The 18,622-nt window shown below is 37.7% G+C and overlaps 1 protein-coding gene across 1 annotated transcript; it reads left to right on the top strand.

The window, feature by feature from the left end:
• Window positions 1-138: 138 nt before the first annotated feature.
• Window positions 139-18,219, top strand: c9orf72 (C9orf72-SMCR8 complex subunit). Its single transcript, XM_087780010.1, has 10 exons — window positions 139-418; window positions 1,359-1,839; window positions 3,308-3,403; window positions 4,105-4,169; window positions 5,802-5,874; window positions 6,286-6,402; window positions 7,335-7,570; window positions 7,632-7,689; window positions 9,461-9,570; window positions 14,741-18,219. The coding sequence occupies exons 2-10, from the start codon at window positions 1,393-1,395 to the stop codon at window positions 14,925-14,927; spliced, it is 1,389 nt and encodes a 462-aa protein (XP_087636136.1). The 5' UTR covers window positions 139-418; window positions 1,359-1,392; the 3' UTR covers window positions 14,928-18,219.
• Window positions 18,220-18,622: the final 403 nt, after the last annotated feature.

The following is an 18,622-nucleotide window of genomic DNA, read 5'->3' as shown; positions in this document are numbered from 1 at the left end:
AAATAAAAGAAAAAAAATTATGCATTAAAAAATATATATATATATCATTAAACACTTATAATGTTTATAAGGTTTGCATTAATCGATTTAATTATATTTCAAATATAATAAATTCGGCAAGGATTCAAAGAACTTAATTGAAAATGTTTGCAAAATACAGCTGCTGCAAATGACGTCGTTACATTTCATTGTTTTTTTTTGTTTTTTTTCTTCTAATTCGTCAGAGGGCGCTGATGTGCGCCAGCAGAGTGATGACGTACACAGTGACGTATACGGAAGTGTATTGCGACAGCTCGCTGTCCGTAGCAACAACATTTCGTTTTAAACATGTGACTCTCAGCAGATTTAATGCATGATTTTAAATCCCGTGTTCTTAGACAACGTCATTTGGTGGAGATATTGTGAAAAGCAGAAACCAGTACGTATTTCTTTTTGTGATTTTAATGGCTAATATGAGCTACCAAGGTTAGCATTGACGAGGACAGCGATTTATATTTTAGTGGAATAAATCGAATATAACACAACAATGACGTCTAAATGCTCGTTTTACTCAACTATACATTTTGTATTTCTTCTTCGTTCGGGAAGTTCATTTTAAAGCATCAGTTTTATAGTCTGGTTAAATAAATCTAGCAACAGTTTTCTATTAGCATCGAGTGAACCAAGGTTTCATTTCTGCACTTAAAAAGGAGAAATGATCACTTTTTGGTCTGATATCATATGACATATTTCTATATTTTATTTTAAACTCCTCTAGGATTTTCGTTTTAATAGCAAACGAGTCTTATACCTGAACATAATAATTGAGAACATTTGAATCAATATTTATTGTTGATTGAGGTTCATATTGTAACCATTATTATTCTTTTTTGTGTTCATATTATTGTATAAATACTACTTTTTTTAAAAATTCTGCATCATACTATATGGGGTGAAACGTACTGTGGTCATGACTAAAATGTCTACAACACAGAATCTCAAGTATTTTCTTCAGATAGATGTCAATAAAGCCAAAAAATACTCCATGTTGGAATTTTTCATGATGCTAAAGTTGTCCAAAGTAGGAATTGTTTTCAATAAGAAGTCAAAGTTGATATAAAATATCAGCATGCATACCAGAAAAAACAATTCCTGTTATCATACATTTATTGGTACCAAGTAATTTTCTAATTATTGTTATTTATCATTGCACAATAATATACATTGGTGTCATAAAATCGACTCAATATTTTGTAATTTATTGTTCAATATTTTTAATTATTTTAAACGAATATAAAAATGAGGAAATTGTTGTAAATATTAAGCAATGTTAACATATTTATTTCCTTAAGAATTTAAGTATTTGTTTTTTGTTACAGACTGAAGATCAGTAAGCATCACAGTTTAAGCATAATGTCGTCAGGCGGTCAACCTCAATCACCCGCCGTGGCCAAGTCTGAGGTCACCGTCGAAGGAGAGTGTCCTCTTTTGGCCGCCACCTTTGCCTACTGGGACAACATCCTGGGCCCACGTGTGCGCCACATTTGGACCCCGAAAGCCGATCAGGCCATGATCCTCAGCGACGCAGAGGTGACCTTCCTGGCCAACCACACACTCAACGGGGAGATCCTTCGCAGCGCCGAGTGCGGGGCCGTCGACGTCAAGTTCTTCGTCCTCGCGGAGAAAGGAGTGATCATCGTGTCGCTGATCTTTGACGGAGAGCTGAAGGGGGATAAGAACACGTGCGCTCTCTCCATCATTCTCCCTCAGAGCGAGCTGGCCTTCTACCTGCCGCTGCACACCATCTGTGTGGAGCGGCTGAAACACGTCATCCGCAGGGGACGGATTTGGATGCAGAAGGTACTTTTCCCCTCCACTTCTTTTAGACTGTTTGCCTTCTGGAAGACGCCACAGGCTAAATATAAAAGACACGTCGGTCTGACAAAGTAATATTAGTTTAGCCAACTGTCTGGGAGAGCTTTTGAATTTAAAAATTAAACGTAATACCATGATGGACTATATCAAAGATCTCTGCAGATTATATATTTTTTATTTCACTATTCTATCAATTATTCTTTGAATTAATTAAACTCATTACTTTGCTCATTAGTGGCGTGTATTGTCATGAATTTGTTTAACATGGAGCAACAATATTGTTTATCGCAATACTCTAGAAACATATTACAATATTTTTAATATTGTCAGAGTAATTGACTCTTAATGGACCGCATGACTCTTGACGAAATTAATTTAATAATTTTTAAAACAAAATATGTCCAAACATCGGCTTTAAAAGCCGCTTGAGTCGACTGTATCCTCTCATCCTCGGTCATTGCCGGGATCTTGTGGGATTTCATAGTTCCTTTAGCTGTGGAAGACCCAAAGACTGCTGCCATCTAGCGGCCGAAAAATGTAATGGCAACACAAAGATTAAGAAGCGAAGTTAATATTTGCATGTTCATTTTAAATCAAAATCTAATTGTTTAAATAAAAAACATAAACATGTTAATAAATATTATCTAAAAGCCAATTCATTTTATGAAAAAAAGGGAAAATGAGTACATTTGCTGATTAATATCGATACAGTATCGTCAAAGAAAAGAAAACTTGAAAAATATCAGTTTATTTATATTTACTTCCACCATTATTGCTCATAGAGCTGGAGTTACATCCAGGTAACTGTACCTGACTAACCCTCTTATAGATTGTCACTAAAAATGTTGGTCCTAAAATTAGCCCAGGAGTCCACCCTTGAAATAGGTTAGAGTTATAGTAAAGGAGGAGTTAGAGGAAAACAGTCAAACTATCAAACCCAGTTTCAATCTAGCTTTTACTGTCTTAGTAAAATGATCTGTCATACGAGTATTTTTACTTGACTGGATATCTTAAAGTTTCTGCTATAAAAAATGTTGTTTTTTTTACTAGATTTTGCTTCATTTTGAAATTGGCAAGTAGAATCTTAAAATACTGTAACAAGAACATCCCTGTCTTGAGTTAAGCAAACACATTTTATATATTTGCTAAAATAATTTATAAAATCTTGCTCTACCTTGTTATTCGTCAAATATGGCTCTATCAGCTGTTTAAAAATAACGATTTTTAATTAATTGCTGCGCCTTCTTTTGGCAGAAACTATTATTCCCAGTGTCAAAGTCACAGATGAGGCCGAGGTTTAGGTTGTTTGGACGCACATGGTCAAAACAGGCTGTTTTACTGGAGGGTCTCCTCAACACGGACCTTGGATGAGCTGAGAAACTAGAAAAAACAAACATATAATTTAGCCTGCAGCATATCCATAGAGACGGACTTACTTCATGTTTGCTTTCAGGGCTACAACATCATCTCGGTGCTGAGTTTGGAGATCATCCCGATTATGGAGCTGCTGGCTTCCATGAAGACGCACAGTGTTTTAGAAGATATTGACGTGAGCTACTCCCCCCTTTTCTTTCTTCTCTTTCTCCGCACTGACTAATACATTTTTAGGTTTTCAGAACTTTCCCATACTATCAACCTTATCGATTGATTTTTTTTGGAATTGGAATAATGAGTAAAACCTAGTTTTGAGGTGAGGGGTATCACATGGAAGATTATGCGATTATGCTCACAGCCTGCAAGGTTTATTTTAACAAGCTACTGCAGCGATTTAACACCAGCAGGAGGCTGAGGTTCTGTAATCAGGTTGTTGGTGCTTCTTATTAGGAGTGTTGCGAGAAAGAACTGCTGCAGATTAGGTGCTGAAATCTCATTCCCAATGGAGTGCAGATCTACAGGCAGAAAGCAGATTCCACTTCTTGGAGTGTTGATTGGTTTATTAACTTGAACTCTTTGTTTAGTTAAGAGTTGACAGTGAACACTTTGAAAATGGAAATCCTTTTAGCATGGGTGTGTCGTTTAGTAATATCAGTGGCCATAAAATAATGGGTTTATGTTTATGTTTATATTCTCTTTCTCTCTCTGTCGCCACCTGCTGTGATTTAACGCATGTATCCTCCTTGAATATGGAAGTGCCACATGAATAAACATTAATCGAAGCCCTGGAGGACGCTTCGCAATTACAACCGCTCTTCTGGTCACGTGACTTTCTCCGATGCTAAAATGTCCGACTGTTTCTCTCCCGCCGCGTAGATAAAAGACACGGTGCTGAACGATGATGACATCGGGGACAGCTGCCACGAGGACTTCCTGCACAAGTAAGCGGTCCAGATGACGAACAATGCCCGTTTAACAGCCATCAACCTTCCGCTGATAAGTAATTGCTCGCCACTTTAGTCAAGTTTCCCCCTGGAGGGGAAAGTAAAAGCTGCTTGATGTGAGAGCTTCATCATAGCTGGACTTTCGGTTTCCTGGAGGAATGAGGGGTTTAACATTGTTGGCTTTTATTGTATCGATGCTTCCCCCGGGATGAATGGATGTAAAAATCCCAAAAGTCGCAGTAGTAGCTTCAAAATAACTTAAAATTGCATCTTTTTAAGTAGTTATTATCTAGATGCTGCTTATCCTCATGTCGTGCTCGACAATAGACACGATCCGAGAGACCGTTTTCCTTTTGCACTTCTATTTCTACTTTAGACCACTTCCTTCCCCTTCTAGTGGTGTGTATTGGCAATACAATAAGTATCACGATACAGGGTCAATGATACGATAAAAGCGATGCAGTAAAAAGTATATAGGTGTAGTATTGTAGAGTACCTGACTCTCATGTACACAATTTACAGACCACATGACTCTTGACGAAGTCGTAACTGCTAATATTTGTTTTGGAGACCAAAATTTGTCAAAACATCATCTTTAAAAGCCGTTGTAGTCCACTGTATCAACTTGTCCTCAGTCGTAACTGCTTATGTTTGTTGGACACCAAAATATGTCAAAACATCATCTTTAAAAGCTGCTGGAGTCCACTGTATCCTCTTGTCCTCAGTCGTAAGTGCTAATATTTGTTTTGGAAACCAAAATATGTCAAAACATCAGCTTTAAAAGCTGCTGGAGTCCACTGTATTTTCTTGTCCTCAGTCGTAATCGCTAATATTTGTTTTGGAAAACAAAATATGTCAAAACATTAGCTTTAAAAGCTGCTGGAGTCCACTGTATCCTCTTGTCCTCATTCGTAAGTGATAATATTTGTTTTGGAAACCAAAGTATGTCAAAACATCAGCTTTAAAAGCCGCTGGACTCCACTGTGTCCTCTTGTCCTCAGTCGTAACTGATAATGTTTGTTTTGGAAACCAAAATATGTCAAAACGTCATCTATAAAAGACGCTGGAATTCACTGTATCCTCTTGTCCTCAGTCGTAAATGCTTTCATTTTTTTTGGGATTGTGTTGTTCCTCTAGCTGTGAGGACGTAATGACTGCTGCCATCTAGCGTCCAGAAGTGGAATTTCAACACAAGAATGGATATTGCTGTGTACATTTGCATGTTAAGTGTACCCATAAAACGGAACCATAAAAACAGTAGGATAAAAAATAAAATTGGAAAGCAAATAAAAGAAAAGAAGAAAACAATACAGTATTGTTGAATATATATTTATTTTCTCACACACTTCCTGGACTCCTTATCTTTCATTTAACGGAAGCCTCTGTGTTTCTCCACCTATCTTGTAGACTACAGAGACGAACAAAATCTTCTTACGCCTCCTTTGCTGCCTTCTTCTAAGTGGTTCCTAATTATGTACTTTCACTAGTTTTCTCTGAACGCTCACCCACTCATTATGTGCTTCAGTCGACACATTTTAGAAAATGAAGTTTTTCAGGTTATGATGCTCTGACACCGATGTTAGCGACGCCAAGAGTCTCATTCATGCTCCTCTTTCCTGTCGTCTGCAGGGCCATTAGCTCTCATCTGCAGACCTGTGGCTGCTCAATCGTGGTTGGAAGCAACCCAGAGAAAGTTAACAAGGTAAATTTACTGGATCACTATCTCTTCTTCTCCTCCGTTTGACTCCCTGCGGCTCGTCGACGCTGTTATTTTAGGAATAATCAACGTCTGCTTAGTGAAGCCAAAACTCACCCGAAGAAATCCAAATCGCAGACGGTCATAAAAATGGATTTAGTTTAGGGATCTCTGGTCGAAGGAAGCTACAAACCTCGAACGGAGTCGATTTTGAACGCATCGTTATGTGAAGTTTTATAAGCCGGAGCACTAAATCGATCCATAATTGAATGACAAATTTAATTGTGTCTCATAAGAAGGCTCTCGGCGACCAGAGGACGGACGTGTGCGGCGTATCTGATGAAGCTCCACTAGCCAAAAAATCCACTTTGAATTATTAAGATCTTCCTTTAAATAATATTGTCATTATTTCCGCAGATCGTACGGACGCTGTGTCTCTTCCTCACGCCGGTGGAGAGGAAGTGCTCTCGCCTGTGCAAGGCCGACTCTTCATTTAAGTACGACACAGGCTTGTTTGTCCAGGGTCTGCTCAAGGTAAACCTCCACCGCCCTGCCGTCGCACGCAGTCGTTTAAAATTGCAGTCCAGGCCAAATGCAGACTTGTTTGCTCAGACTGTCTGAAGGTGTTTATCTGATATGACTTTTTTTAATTCCATAATACGAGACAATAAATGACTATTATTGCAGACTCTGTTGTCGTGTCTGTATACCATAAATGTATATATATAAATATATATAGGTATTTTCTTTTATTATTTATTATTGTATTATTTTAGCCTTTTCCGTTTTACTTGTGTCTTAAATTTATATCTTTGAGTTTAAGCTGTGGAATAATGTTTATATATATACATTTTTATTCATATGAATATTTTATAATATTTTATCTCAATAGAATCAACCTTTTATTAGTTGTTTATGCTTGTCTATAACTTTATCTTTATTTAAGTTGTCATTTAACAAAATTTATTTGATGTTTTTACAAAATTATTTGTGTTCATATTTATATTCCATTAGTCTATTGTCTTTAAATTAAATATTACTATTTATGAAGTTGAAAAATGTTGTTTAAATTATTATTTAAAAAAAAATGTATTCTGTATTTTAGACTAAGGTTCCTTCTTCTTTTTTTTCTTTATATTTTAATTTTATCACCAAAATGATTTAATTTAGATTAATTTCTGGGAAAGATTCACAATATGACTTTAATGTCACACAATTAATTGTTTATTATTTTAAAAAAAAATTGTATTATCTTGCATTTTCTCACTGATTTTAAACATAAACACCGATCTAAAAATAATTTTACATATATTTTTTTAATGACATTATATAAAACATTGTTTAGTAGTTATATAATGTTGAATATATACCAGATTTAATTGAAATGACATACTTACAATAATAATGATTATAATGTTATAAAGTTTATCTATATAATAATATTTCTTTTGTTCGTTCTATGCAAGGACTCGACCGGCAGCTTCGTCCTCCCCTTCCGTCAGGTCCTCTACTCCCCCTACCCGACCACACACATCGACGTGGACATCAACACGGTCAAGCAGATGCCGCCGTGTCACGAGCACACGTACAACCAGAGGCGCTACATGCGCTCAGAGCTCGGCACCCTGTGGAAAACGGACAGCGAGGACGAAATCCCCCCCGACACCGTGATCCACACCGACGAGACCTTCACCCCCGACCTGTGAGCCCCCATTGAAATGTCGTCATGGTGGGCTGGTTCCTAACTTTCTTTTGCTTTTTAGGAATATCTTCCAAGACGTCCTGCATCGAGACACGTTGGTGAAGTCCTTCATCGACGAGGTGGGTTCACACTTTTCACTGCAGGGTTGATCACGACTGTACTCATTACTCCACAGCCCCTCCTACTGTAGTTAAAACACATTAGTACTGTGACAATTGACGGCATTAAGGAGACATCGAGCTGTATTTGAGTCAGTCTTTGCTGATCTCCGGGGCCGCTTTAATGATCCTTCTCTTCCAACCCTTGTCGGCTTTCATTCAAAACATGTTTTTTCCTCATTTATCAGTTTAATCACTCATTTAAATGTTGGTTCTGAGCGGTTTTCCCACTTAACTATCACACTTTTCTAACTATATTCCAAGTTTTTATTCATTAAATTGTGCCTACATTCTGAACTTCTATTTAGTTTAATAGCTAATCTAGCCTCTCATGTGGTAATTTTAGCTCGAGGGAAAAGCTGTTTCCTTTCCGTGGTTATTGTGAGTTCTCCTCGTACTTGCCTGCATATCCTCCGGACACTGTTGCTTTCCACAGTCCAAAAACGGGTTATTAAAAACAAGAGGTTATTTGTTGACTCTAGATTACAAGTTACACTTGATACAAAGTATCCTTTTTGGATATTGATTAGTTGGGTCAACATCTACACCTGTTTGGGTTACAGGAATAACTAATCATAACCTTTCGAAAAATCAATAACAAGTTTACTTTTTTTTTTTCTTTCCACCTCCTTGTTGATTTCTCACCAATATATACATGCCAGCAAGTGGCATTGAGCTGCTCTTGACCAATGAGGCGTGTGTGTTTTGGTCATGTGATGTGGGATTCAAGACAACTCGCAAGCCTTTATAAACGATTTAAAATAAAGTAAAGACATTTATTTTTACATAAATGTTTATTGTAATTATAGTTTAAAATGTTCGTAATCAAAAGTTTATATAGTTACTTCTCACTCATGGAGTAATACTATGGTTATTCGCGGTGCGGTTTTATGTCGGTAAGCAACTCTAAATTATACATAAGGTTTATAAGGTGCACTAAAGCTTTTTGAGAAAATTAATGGATTCTAAGTGCGCCTTCTAGTCTAGAAAATATGGTAAAGGAAGTCATGTATTTTACCTGATATGTTGGCTATAATTGAGTTCCTATCCTAAAATGATTTTGGTCTGATAACTACCAGAAGGGCTTTGCTGTAATGAGATTAGGAGGTGTTCGAATGGAGACACTAGTCGTCATACAGTATATAACAACTGCATGTTACCCGTTACAGGCCTAGACTACATGTTTAGAAACTATTCTAAACATTTACAAACTCCTAATATTGATCCTTAAAAATGTATAACAGACAAAAATAATGAAAACTTTTGCTTGCTTAACTATACTGTGCATATGTTAAATTATGTTCTAAAAAAAGTTATTAAACAACAATGTTAGGGTTATAACATTTATTTATGGTTTATTTCAATATTGACTATAAATAAAAAATAAACAGAGGAGGGTCCAAAATGTACTCTCAAAGATGAGTTTTAAATGTTTTATTATTGTTTCAATTCACTGGCGATGACCATCATTTTCTATAGCAAACACCGGACCTGGCTCCATCACACAGGTCTGGTCCCCAGAGACGGAGAGTAGAACTGTAGAGCTTCCCCGGGAATCACTCCTCACTTTTTTTATATATATATACCTTGACACGACAGCAGTCGCAGGGTTTTTCTCCTGACAACAATGATGCGTTTCCTATTCAAGGTTGCCACAACGGCGAGCAGGCCGTGTATTATTCCAGCAGAGCTCAGGTCTGGACTACTAATTGACATCCTGTGTTGCACCCAGGTGTTCATGCTGAAACCCGGCTTGTCCCTGCGGAGCACCTACCTGGCCCAGTTCCTGCTGCTGCTCCACAGGAAGGCGCTCACGCTGCTCAAGTACATCGAGGACGAGACGTAAGAAATGTTCAAAGTTTTTCAGCTCACTGATAGAAGATATATATTTAAAAAAAAAAAGAAACTTGTCTGGATTTAGGCTCCAGGTGTTAGAAACTTATTGACGCTTAGCATCTGAGTAGCACGTTGCAGTGACTTCTTACTGCAATGATTGGTTTCTGTTAGCATCATAGCATCTTATATCGTCACACTTGAGCATCTTCACACTTTTATACAATTAATAACAAATTCCCATTATCACGTTTCAATGGAGTTTCAATATTTTATGATGTTGACGCCATTAATTTATTGATTAATTCCTGTAATTCCAAAGATGACCTTGCTATTAGTATTTGTATATTATCGTTGAAAGTTTTAAACTAATTCTTGTTTCTTATCTATTAGAATACTTTAATGTCTGGTTATTTTTAATTGATTCACATTGTGAAATACATTTTTTAATGATATTTATTATCATTACGTTTTGTATATTCAATTTACATTTGTTTTCCATTAATTTTTAAACATCTTATCAATCTTTATAATATACAGAAGACTTCAAATAGGTTAGTTTTGTGGTTAAGTGGAAGAAAGTTTGAAGAAAAGAAGTACAAATATAGTTAAAATAAAAGTTAAAAGAATGTGAAATTAATACGACATTGCATTACAATAGATAGATGGAACTTTATTGATCCCTCAGGAGGTCTCCCCTGGGAAATTATTTACAATAAGAATAGTAAGAATAATAATAAGAAAGCTGCCTAGATATTAAATAACCATGTAGTTTTAATCAACTTATGGATCGGTACACTTTATTAACGGCTTTGGAAAATTGCTTTGGAGCTGCCTATATCTCGAATGTGTGATCCAGTGCTTGAGGCATATTATTATAAACATTCTCGAAAAATCATGATGTGTCACAGCTGTAAAAAAAGGGTTGAGGCTTATTAAGTTCCAGCAAATATTGGTGTTTCCTCTGATGGTGTTTGAGAACAGAGACGTGAATGTTCACCAGCAACACTCACACTTGTCGCCTGTGTTTGCCACCATCCCGGGGGGTGAATTAAGGATCGCACACACCGCTGCACAACAACACGACAGCATAATCTCCCGTTGGAAAACATCAGTCGGTACTCTCTGAAGAGAAAACTGGATCACATCTGAAATGCCACTCGTGGATTGACAGCAGGGAAGCCGCACGCCCTCAGAATTTCAAACAAAGCGCGAGCGGTTTTTTCGCATGCAGAGCGCAGCCTCGCTCGTACCTGTGTGGTCTGAGCGCTGGATGGAAATCCACAGAAATAATGGCAAGCGCTTCTGTTTTTGAAGACCCGGTTGACTGGAGGTGTAAAGCAAAGGCTTCGAATCAGAGGTGTGCAGGAAGGAACACACACAAACCGGCAGTCGAGAGAACATCGGGAAACACAACGCCGCTTACCTCCAGTGGGGAGTTTTGTCGATCTGTGAAAAGATGTGATCTTGTCTTCTTGCACAAGAGGAGCAGCAGAATTTTGATCAACTCGGCTGCTTTTTATGTCTGGTAATCAAAAGCCACGCGAAAACTGGATAAACATAGTCTCATCGGGTTCCTTTCTACAGCAGCTGCGAGGTGAAACGGCATCAGGCATGTGTCTGATAATTGGCGACGTCAGCAATCCTGATGATAAAGTATATTGGTTTTTGGTCCTAAAAGGTGCATTCTTTCATCACATTGAAAATGCTTTGCTACATCTCTTCAGTCTCTTCCTCCAATAAAAAAAATAACTGCAAGTAAGAAGATGGAAAAAAAAGGCTGCTGTTCCTGTTGAGGGTCTGAACTTTCTCTTTTTATACATAGTACTGGAGACATATCAACATATCCTTTCTATGCTGTCAAGCTAGCCCTTCTTATACTTCTAAATGATGACTAGAATCAAAGACCAGTTCCTGTTCAGTCTGATGCTCACTATCATGTCCTTCTAACCTCCTAGCCGGTCACACTTTGTGACCCTGGTCTCGAAAAGCGCTATATAAATAAATATTACTTACTTACTTACTTACACTTGGAGGCAAAAGTCTGGTTCTGCTCGAGGTTTCTGCTTTCTAAAAGGAAGTTTTTCCTCTCCACTGCCACTGACCGTTGATTCACTGACTTTTGATTCACTGGGATCTGTTTTTTATTTTCTCCAATATAGTCTTACTTAATCTGTAAAGTGTCTCAGGATGACTTTGTTATGATACGACACTGATTTTAATTTAATTGAGTTGGATCGCCTAATCACAGACTACTAAGCTAAGTATCTTTCCAGTGCAATTAATCCTGAACGATTGTTGCTTTAAAAGTAGTCTTGTCTAGTGTAATCTTTCACTGTTTTATATAGTTATTTCATTTCCTCTGGGACAAAAAAGAGGAGTCGGTGAGTGATTTACTTTGAGTGAGAAGGTTAATAAACCAGTGTTGCTTCACATTAAAAAAAAAAAATCACATTATCACATTAAATGATTAAAAAGTTGATTCAGAACTCTGCAGTGAGAATTCTAACCCGCTCAAGTAGAAGAACTCACGTTTCTCCGATCCTTAAAACTCTTCACTGGCTTCCAGTTTCTTTCAGGATCAACTTTAAAATTCTGGTTCTTACTTTCAGATCTATTCATGGTCAGGCTCCTCCTTACATCACTGATCTGATCCAGCCTTACACCCCAGCTCGGGCTCTGAGGTCTGTGGATCAGAATCTACTGATGGTTCCTCGCACACGGCTCAGGACCAGAGGAGAGAAATCTTTTCAGGTTCCAACAGTGCTCCTAAGCTTTGGAACAATCTTCCTCTCTCTTTGCGCTTGATGGATCTACTGACTCCTTTAAGAAACATCTTAAGACGTTTCTATTTGTTCAGGGTTTTCCTTGAATTTCTGGAACTCCTGTGTTGTTCTCAGTATTATCTTGATCTTTAAAGTATGTACTTTTTTGAGTATTGTTTTGATTGTTAAAGCGCTTTGTGACCCTGGTCTGGAAAAGCGCTATATAAATAAATGTTACTTACTTACTTACTTACTTAATAAAAAAAAAGTATTGCCTAGCACGCTGGGTTAAAACACCTGAACATTGAACTTGGCGCCAGAGCGACCACACTTAATTAATCTGGTTGTAAGAGCACTAATGAAACTCTCAGAGCTCCCAGTGCTAAGAGTACAAAAAATAATATCAGATTCATTTTTTTTAGTTTTGAATTAAAAGGCTGATTCGGCTAATATGCCTAATGACTAATGAGTGCAGTTTTAACAACCACCGAGAACGACCTCCTCTCCTGAGGGACCCTCCTTGTTAACGCTCTGAAATTGATTTACTGTATTTACTTTAAAAACGCGTGGATTCTGTGGCTCCTGCTCGCCCAGTTCCTCCTCTCGCTACAGTCCGCGAGGGGGACCCGCTCTGCTCCCCATCTGCTCCTGACTCATCCAGACTGACCTTCACACGTCTGTTAGACAGCAGGCCCTCCTGTCCAGCCCTCTGTTTTCCAACTTGACTTAAGTATTGAGCAAAATCTTCTCCTCGGTTTCTATGTTCACGTGCTGTTTGACGTCGCTCCTCACATCATGTTTGTGATCACAACAGGACGGCAGTAAAGACTCTTGACTCGCATGAAGAGTTTTGAGTTCACAAGCAAAATGTTGCTTTATTAACATTTACTTCATACAAAACTTCCTTTAATCATTGTTAAAATCAGTATAATACATTTTGATAACTAGTAATACATGTTAAATCCCCTGTTACACTTGCACGTACTGGCTATTACGAATACACTGTTTCTTTAAGTGACATTACAAACAGCTCATGACAATTCAAAACCTTGATGGGGCCACTTTTCCACATTCCATTCAGTCCATTGAGATAATCCTTAAAACACAATAACACAATTATCTACCTGCTAGCTTAGGTAGTTGATAATAGTTGAATACACCACCCTTTAACACTTTGTATTTTTTGAAGGTTAGACTCTTATTCTCTTATTATTATTATTATTTCTGATTTATCTTTATCTTTAGACTTAGATTGTGTCATCTTGTTCTTTCTCTTTATGTTCTTCTTCTTATTTTATTTTTTATTTATTATTTTTTTATTGTTTATGAAAAATTGCTGGCTATTGGAAAAAAAACTATTTCCCGAAGGAGACCTCCTGAGGGATCAATAAAGTTTTACCTTACCTTACCTTACCTTACCTTATTAGACATTCTTAAGAGCAAGTTTTACAATAAAAAAAAGCATTGCATAATGTTAGAAAATAAGTGCATCTGGTCAGTGACCGAATAAAGATAGAATTAATGGATTTATTTCTGTGGAAAACAAAACTTTTTTTCTGCTAATATGCGTTCTTTATTACACACATTTGACTCTTAATGTCCTTTCAATGGGAGTCATGATTCATTTTTTGGAGAGGCGAGTTCTTCACAGAAGCTGCAGACTGTGCGGGATTTCGGTCCCTGTTTAGTCAGCAATTGTTTTAACAGCCTTGGATGTGTGTGTGGGCGGAACAAAAACAAGAGTTTGTAAATACTCTGTGGACAAATGACAATAGAAGTAGTACCACGCTGTCCCGATGGGTTCAAAGTTCAGAAAAAACTCTTGTTGACTTGATTATCCGCGAGGGCCGGCTCAGGCTCAAATGCGCCTCTTATGTTGTCTGTGGCATTGGAAGGTGGGAACGCCGTTGCGAGTCGATTGTCTTTGACTAAGATAGCGTTTATCCGAAGGCGTCGGCTCTTAATGGAGACACTTTTGTCTGCAATGTGATTCTTACCCACGTGCCTCTATAATTCTCCCTCGCTAGTTATGAGCCGCAATGAATTGACTAATCGCTCGGATCCCTTCTCCTCGGTCTGAACAGTGTCGTAAATATTTAATTAGTTCCATTTTATAGGCGCGTCGGCTCACCAAACGCTTCGCCGATAACGCCGTCGACAAAAGCCTTGTTTTCATGTCGTGGGGGCATTAACGCGCTCGTGTTTATCAGCCCGCGGTCGAAGGGCAAACTATATTACAGGTGCCCCGACAACGTTTACGCTCGCCTGACATCCAGAAGCACAAGCATACATAATTCATTGTGGCGTGGCATTCCGGCGCGCAGCTGCAACCCAACGAGATGCAAATCCTCCGACGGAGACTTTTTTCTGCGAGTGGTTCACTAAAAATAAAATAAAAAGTCTTCTCTTCACAGGCAAAAGGGGAAGAAGCCGTTTCGCTCGCTGCGTAATTTGAAGACCGACCTTGATCTGACGGTGGAGGGCAACCTGAACATCATCATGGCCTTGGCGGAGAAGCTGAGGGCCGGACTGCACTCCTTCGTGTTCGGGAAGCCGTTCTACACCAGCATGCAGGAGCGAGACGTCCTCATGAGCTTCTGATTCAACTTGGAACATCTGGAACTACTTTATGAATCAAAGGTGATCCAGGATGAGGAGGAGGAACTCCAGATCACTGACGGTGGTGAAGTAACAAAAGGTGACCTCCAAAGACGTTCTTTATTTTAACAAACTTCACGGCCAGAGTGAGGAGTTCTCTCTTTCAAACTGAATCTTTTGAAAACTGCCATTTTAAGTGCACTAAGCAACCGGTTACATTTTTTTTTTAACCTTTAATGATGGGTCGAATGTAGCCACTTTGGTGGTAAGAATCCATTATGGGAACCCTTTTAGTTTACAACACTCGAATGGTAACAATGTTGACTTTAAATGATTTTAAATGGTTTACCAATTTATCGGTCTATTGTCAGACAATGGGAGAAACTAAACGGTACTTCATTTGTTAAAGTGATAGTTCACCCAAAATCTAAACCTCACTCATTTTCTACTCACCCTCATGTCGACTAAGGGTTGAGATTATTTTAAGAGTAATCGGTTCCTTTTCCAGTTATAGGCAAAATGTATGTTCATTTTAACGTAGTGACAGGAGATCACTTTGTCCAAAAAGAAAACACTTAAAAACATCCAAATAAATCCATACTGCTCTTCCGTAACGTCCATCTTAGCTTCGATATGAGAAATTGTACCAGAAAAAATTAAACAATTCTGTATTTTAAGGTGTTTTCTAGCGGACGCTGTTGATTAACATCGTAAGCGTTTCCAGTCTTCATTCAACACGAAAACCACTTGGGATATTTACCCAGAGTACTTCCTGTCGGTGTGGGATTTCGGCATAGCAGCTAGCATAGCAGTGTCTGCTAAAAATACTTGTTTTAAGTTTTTCCGGAACAATTCCTCTTTTCGAGGCTTGATGGACGTTACAGATCAGTATGGAGGAATTTGATTGTTTTTAAGTGTCTTTTTGGACGAAGAAGAGGACAACTGAGCTCTAGTTGCTACATTAAAATGAACATACATTTTTGGCTATAACTTTAAAAAGGAACGGATTACTGAAATATTCCTACCCATAGTCAGCATTAGTGTGAGTAGGAGATTAAAGTTTCAATTTTGGGTGAACTATCACTTTAACTGTCTTTTGGCGGCTGTTTTACCTCTGGTGACTGCTGTGTCTATTGCTTTTGTCGCACAGCCGAGAAAAGGAATGAATCAATGATTTTGTAGATCATTGCCATCATCGTGCTTGTTGTGCCTATTTCCTTTCAACCGTCTGCCTCGTTTTTAATGAAGATTGTATGATCTAACAGCTGTTGGTTTGCTGCCGACATGAGCTCTTAGCGTCCGCATCAACTTTTATCATAATATAGCAGTTTAAAGCTTTTAGAAGTCCTAAATTATTCCAAGCGCCATGAATAATGCATCGCGTCTCTGCCATCTCTTCGCTCTGTATTAATTCATGGTCCTCAAATTGGCTGGAGAGCCCACCAGGACTTTTCCCAAATTAAATTTAAATATCATTTTATTAAAAGATGAGTTATTGCTTCAGTCGGTGCCATTGTTGTACAAAAGATCAGTCTTTTATTTGAAACCTCCATTGATGAATGTCGGCTGATAATGAATGTAGCTTTCAAAGGAGAGTGTAGTCTTTCACTGTTTTATATATTTATTTCTTTATCCTCTGATCTGAAATCTATCAAATACAATTATTAGTGTTAAAGAGACACTTTTTTTTTTTTTTTTGTTTGCTTTTAATTATTTTTTATTTTAAATCAGGGAACACTTTCCCATTAATAAACTAGCAGCAAGTAACCAGCTAGTAACCTTGTGAGTTCAAATACTTTCATTATAGCAGATTATTACGACTAAATAATCAAGTAATGAGTTTATTAATGGTTAAAATTGTTCCCTAATGTGAAGTTTTTTTTTCCCTTTTAACCTGTGGTTTTGAGCACAAGTATTATTTTAAAAAGCCTTAATTGAAAATCAAATAACTGTGGTTACATGAAGGTACATGAAGGTACAACTCCAGCCAAGACTTTTTGTTTTTGACTTGGAGACACGGATACTGATATATTTTACTGTCTTAAATTATATATAAAAATTGCACATATTTGAAATAAAATGTATTGTTTTGTGTGAGGTAGGTTGAAAAATGTTCCTGTAAGTTTGTGTAAGTGAATGCATGGGTGTGTATAAGCGGTAATCTGGATGCGTATCACAATACAGAGTCAACGATACCGTGTATTGCGATATTTCAGGTACAACTATATATGATACGAGTACTTTAATCTGGTGGAACCGAGTATACAGACCACATGATGAAGTCGTAACTGCTTTTATTTGTTTTGAAACAAAAATATATCTAAACATCAGCTTTAAAAGTTGCTGGACGTCGACTGTATCCTCTTGTCCTCAGTCATCGCAATTTATTCAACTACTGTATAAACCATAAAAGAACTATGGTAACGCATGAAATGTGATTTGCAAGACAAACATAAAAAATATCCGATACAGAGCTGTTAAATATATCGATACAATACCATCGTTAACAATATCGTGAACTATAACCATATCAATATTTTTTAGCAACCCTAATTAGGATGTTGTCCAAAGGAAGACCTTAATCAATTGTTAAGAGTTGTTAATGTTGTCCGAAAAGACCTTAATCAATTGTTAAGAGCTTCTACAATTGCTACATCGTTGCCTTGAGACATAATGGAAGTCTCCAGCTGATCGGGTTATATTATAGTGATGTATTTTAGTAATTACCTGTATTGAAACCACTGAGTTGAGTCATAATATTTCACTACTTTAACACAATAAATAAATTAAAATAATCGACGAAAGTCCTTGTAGATTTCATGTACGAATTCAGTCATCGAAAAAGATCAAATGTTGTCCAGTACCTTCGGGAGGAATCTCACTACCAACCAACAACACAGGCAAGCATGTGAACACACTCCTATAGAAAAGAGGCTGGAGAAGACACACACCATGTCACAGATCCATCTATCTTTTTGTCTTGAAATGCTCTTGAACCGAGGGTGTAACTTCTAAATCCGTACCTGCATCTGCGAGCGTGTTTGCCCAGCTGTGCTCGGAATAGACGTGCACTGATTATGCTCCTCAATTACAACTGCTTGTTTACTGTTTGGATGATCCGGCCTCGTCGTAAACACAATGTGATATTAAAGTCAAACAGTTTAGTCGGTGTGCCTCGGAATATGCTAATTGATTTTTGACATTGTGGTGAGAAGCGTCGGTGATTGTCGGGTTTAAATATTTACATGTGAATTGGAATTTCTGGGATGAAATAAATTGGTTCGGAATGTTTGAATTCTTTGTATTTATTCATGTTTTACCAAAAGGGAAGGCGATTTAAAAACAAACAGATTATAGTAACCGGTTAACAATCTTGCTCCCAGATTGACTATAATCAACCTATTGGTAACTTTTCCAGGCTCTCCAAGGTCAAATTTTCGGTACAATCTCACAAGAAAGGTCATGGGTTTGCTTCCTGATTACCCAAAGAAAACTGTCTTTCTCACTTTATTACCTTTCAGAAGTGATGTTTTTCTTAATTTTGTTATGATAGGAGGTGTCAATACATGCAGCAAATGACCCAAAGTCAGAAGTCGCACAATAAGTCAATGCGTACAAACTACGGTATGGCACAAAAGGCCAAATATAGCTCACCAAGTCAATTTCATTGGACCACCGGCGCATCGAATGTGGATAGT

This window comes from Callionymus lyra, chromosome 18 (genome assembly GCF_982586985.1).
Source record: "Callionymus lyra chromosome 18, fCalLyr1.hap1.1, whole genome shotgun sequence".
Lineage (NCBI taxonomy): Eukaryota > Metazoa > Chordata > Actinopteri > Syngnathiformes > Callionymidae > Callionymus > Callionymus lyra.
Note: the sequence above shows the minus strand (reverse complement) of the source record. Positions and strands in the feature narration are given on the sequence as shown.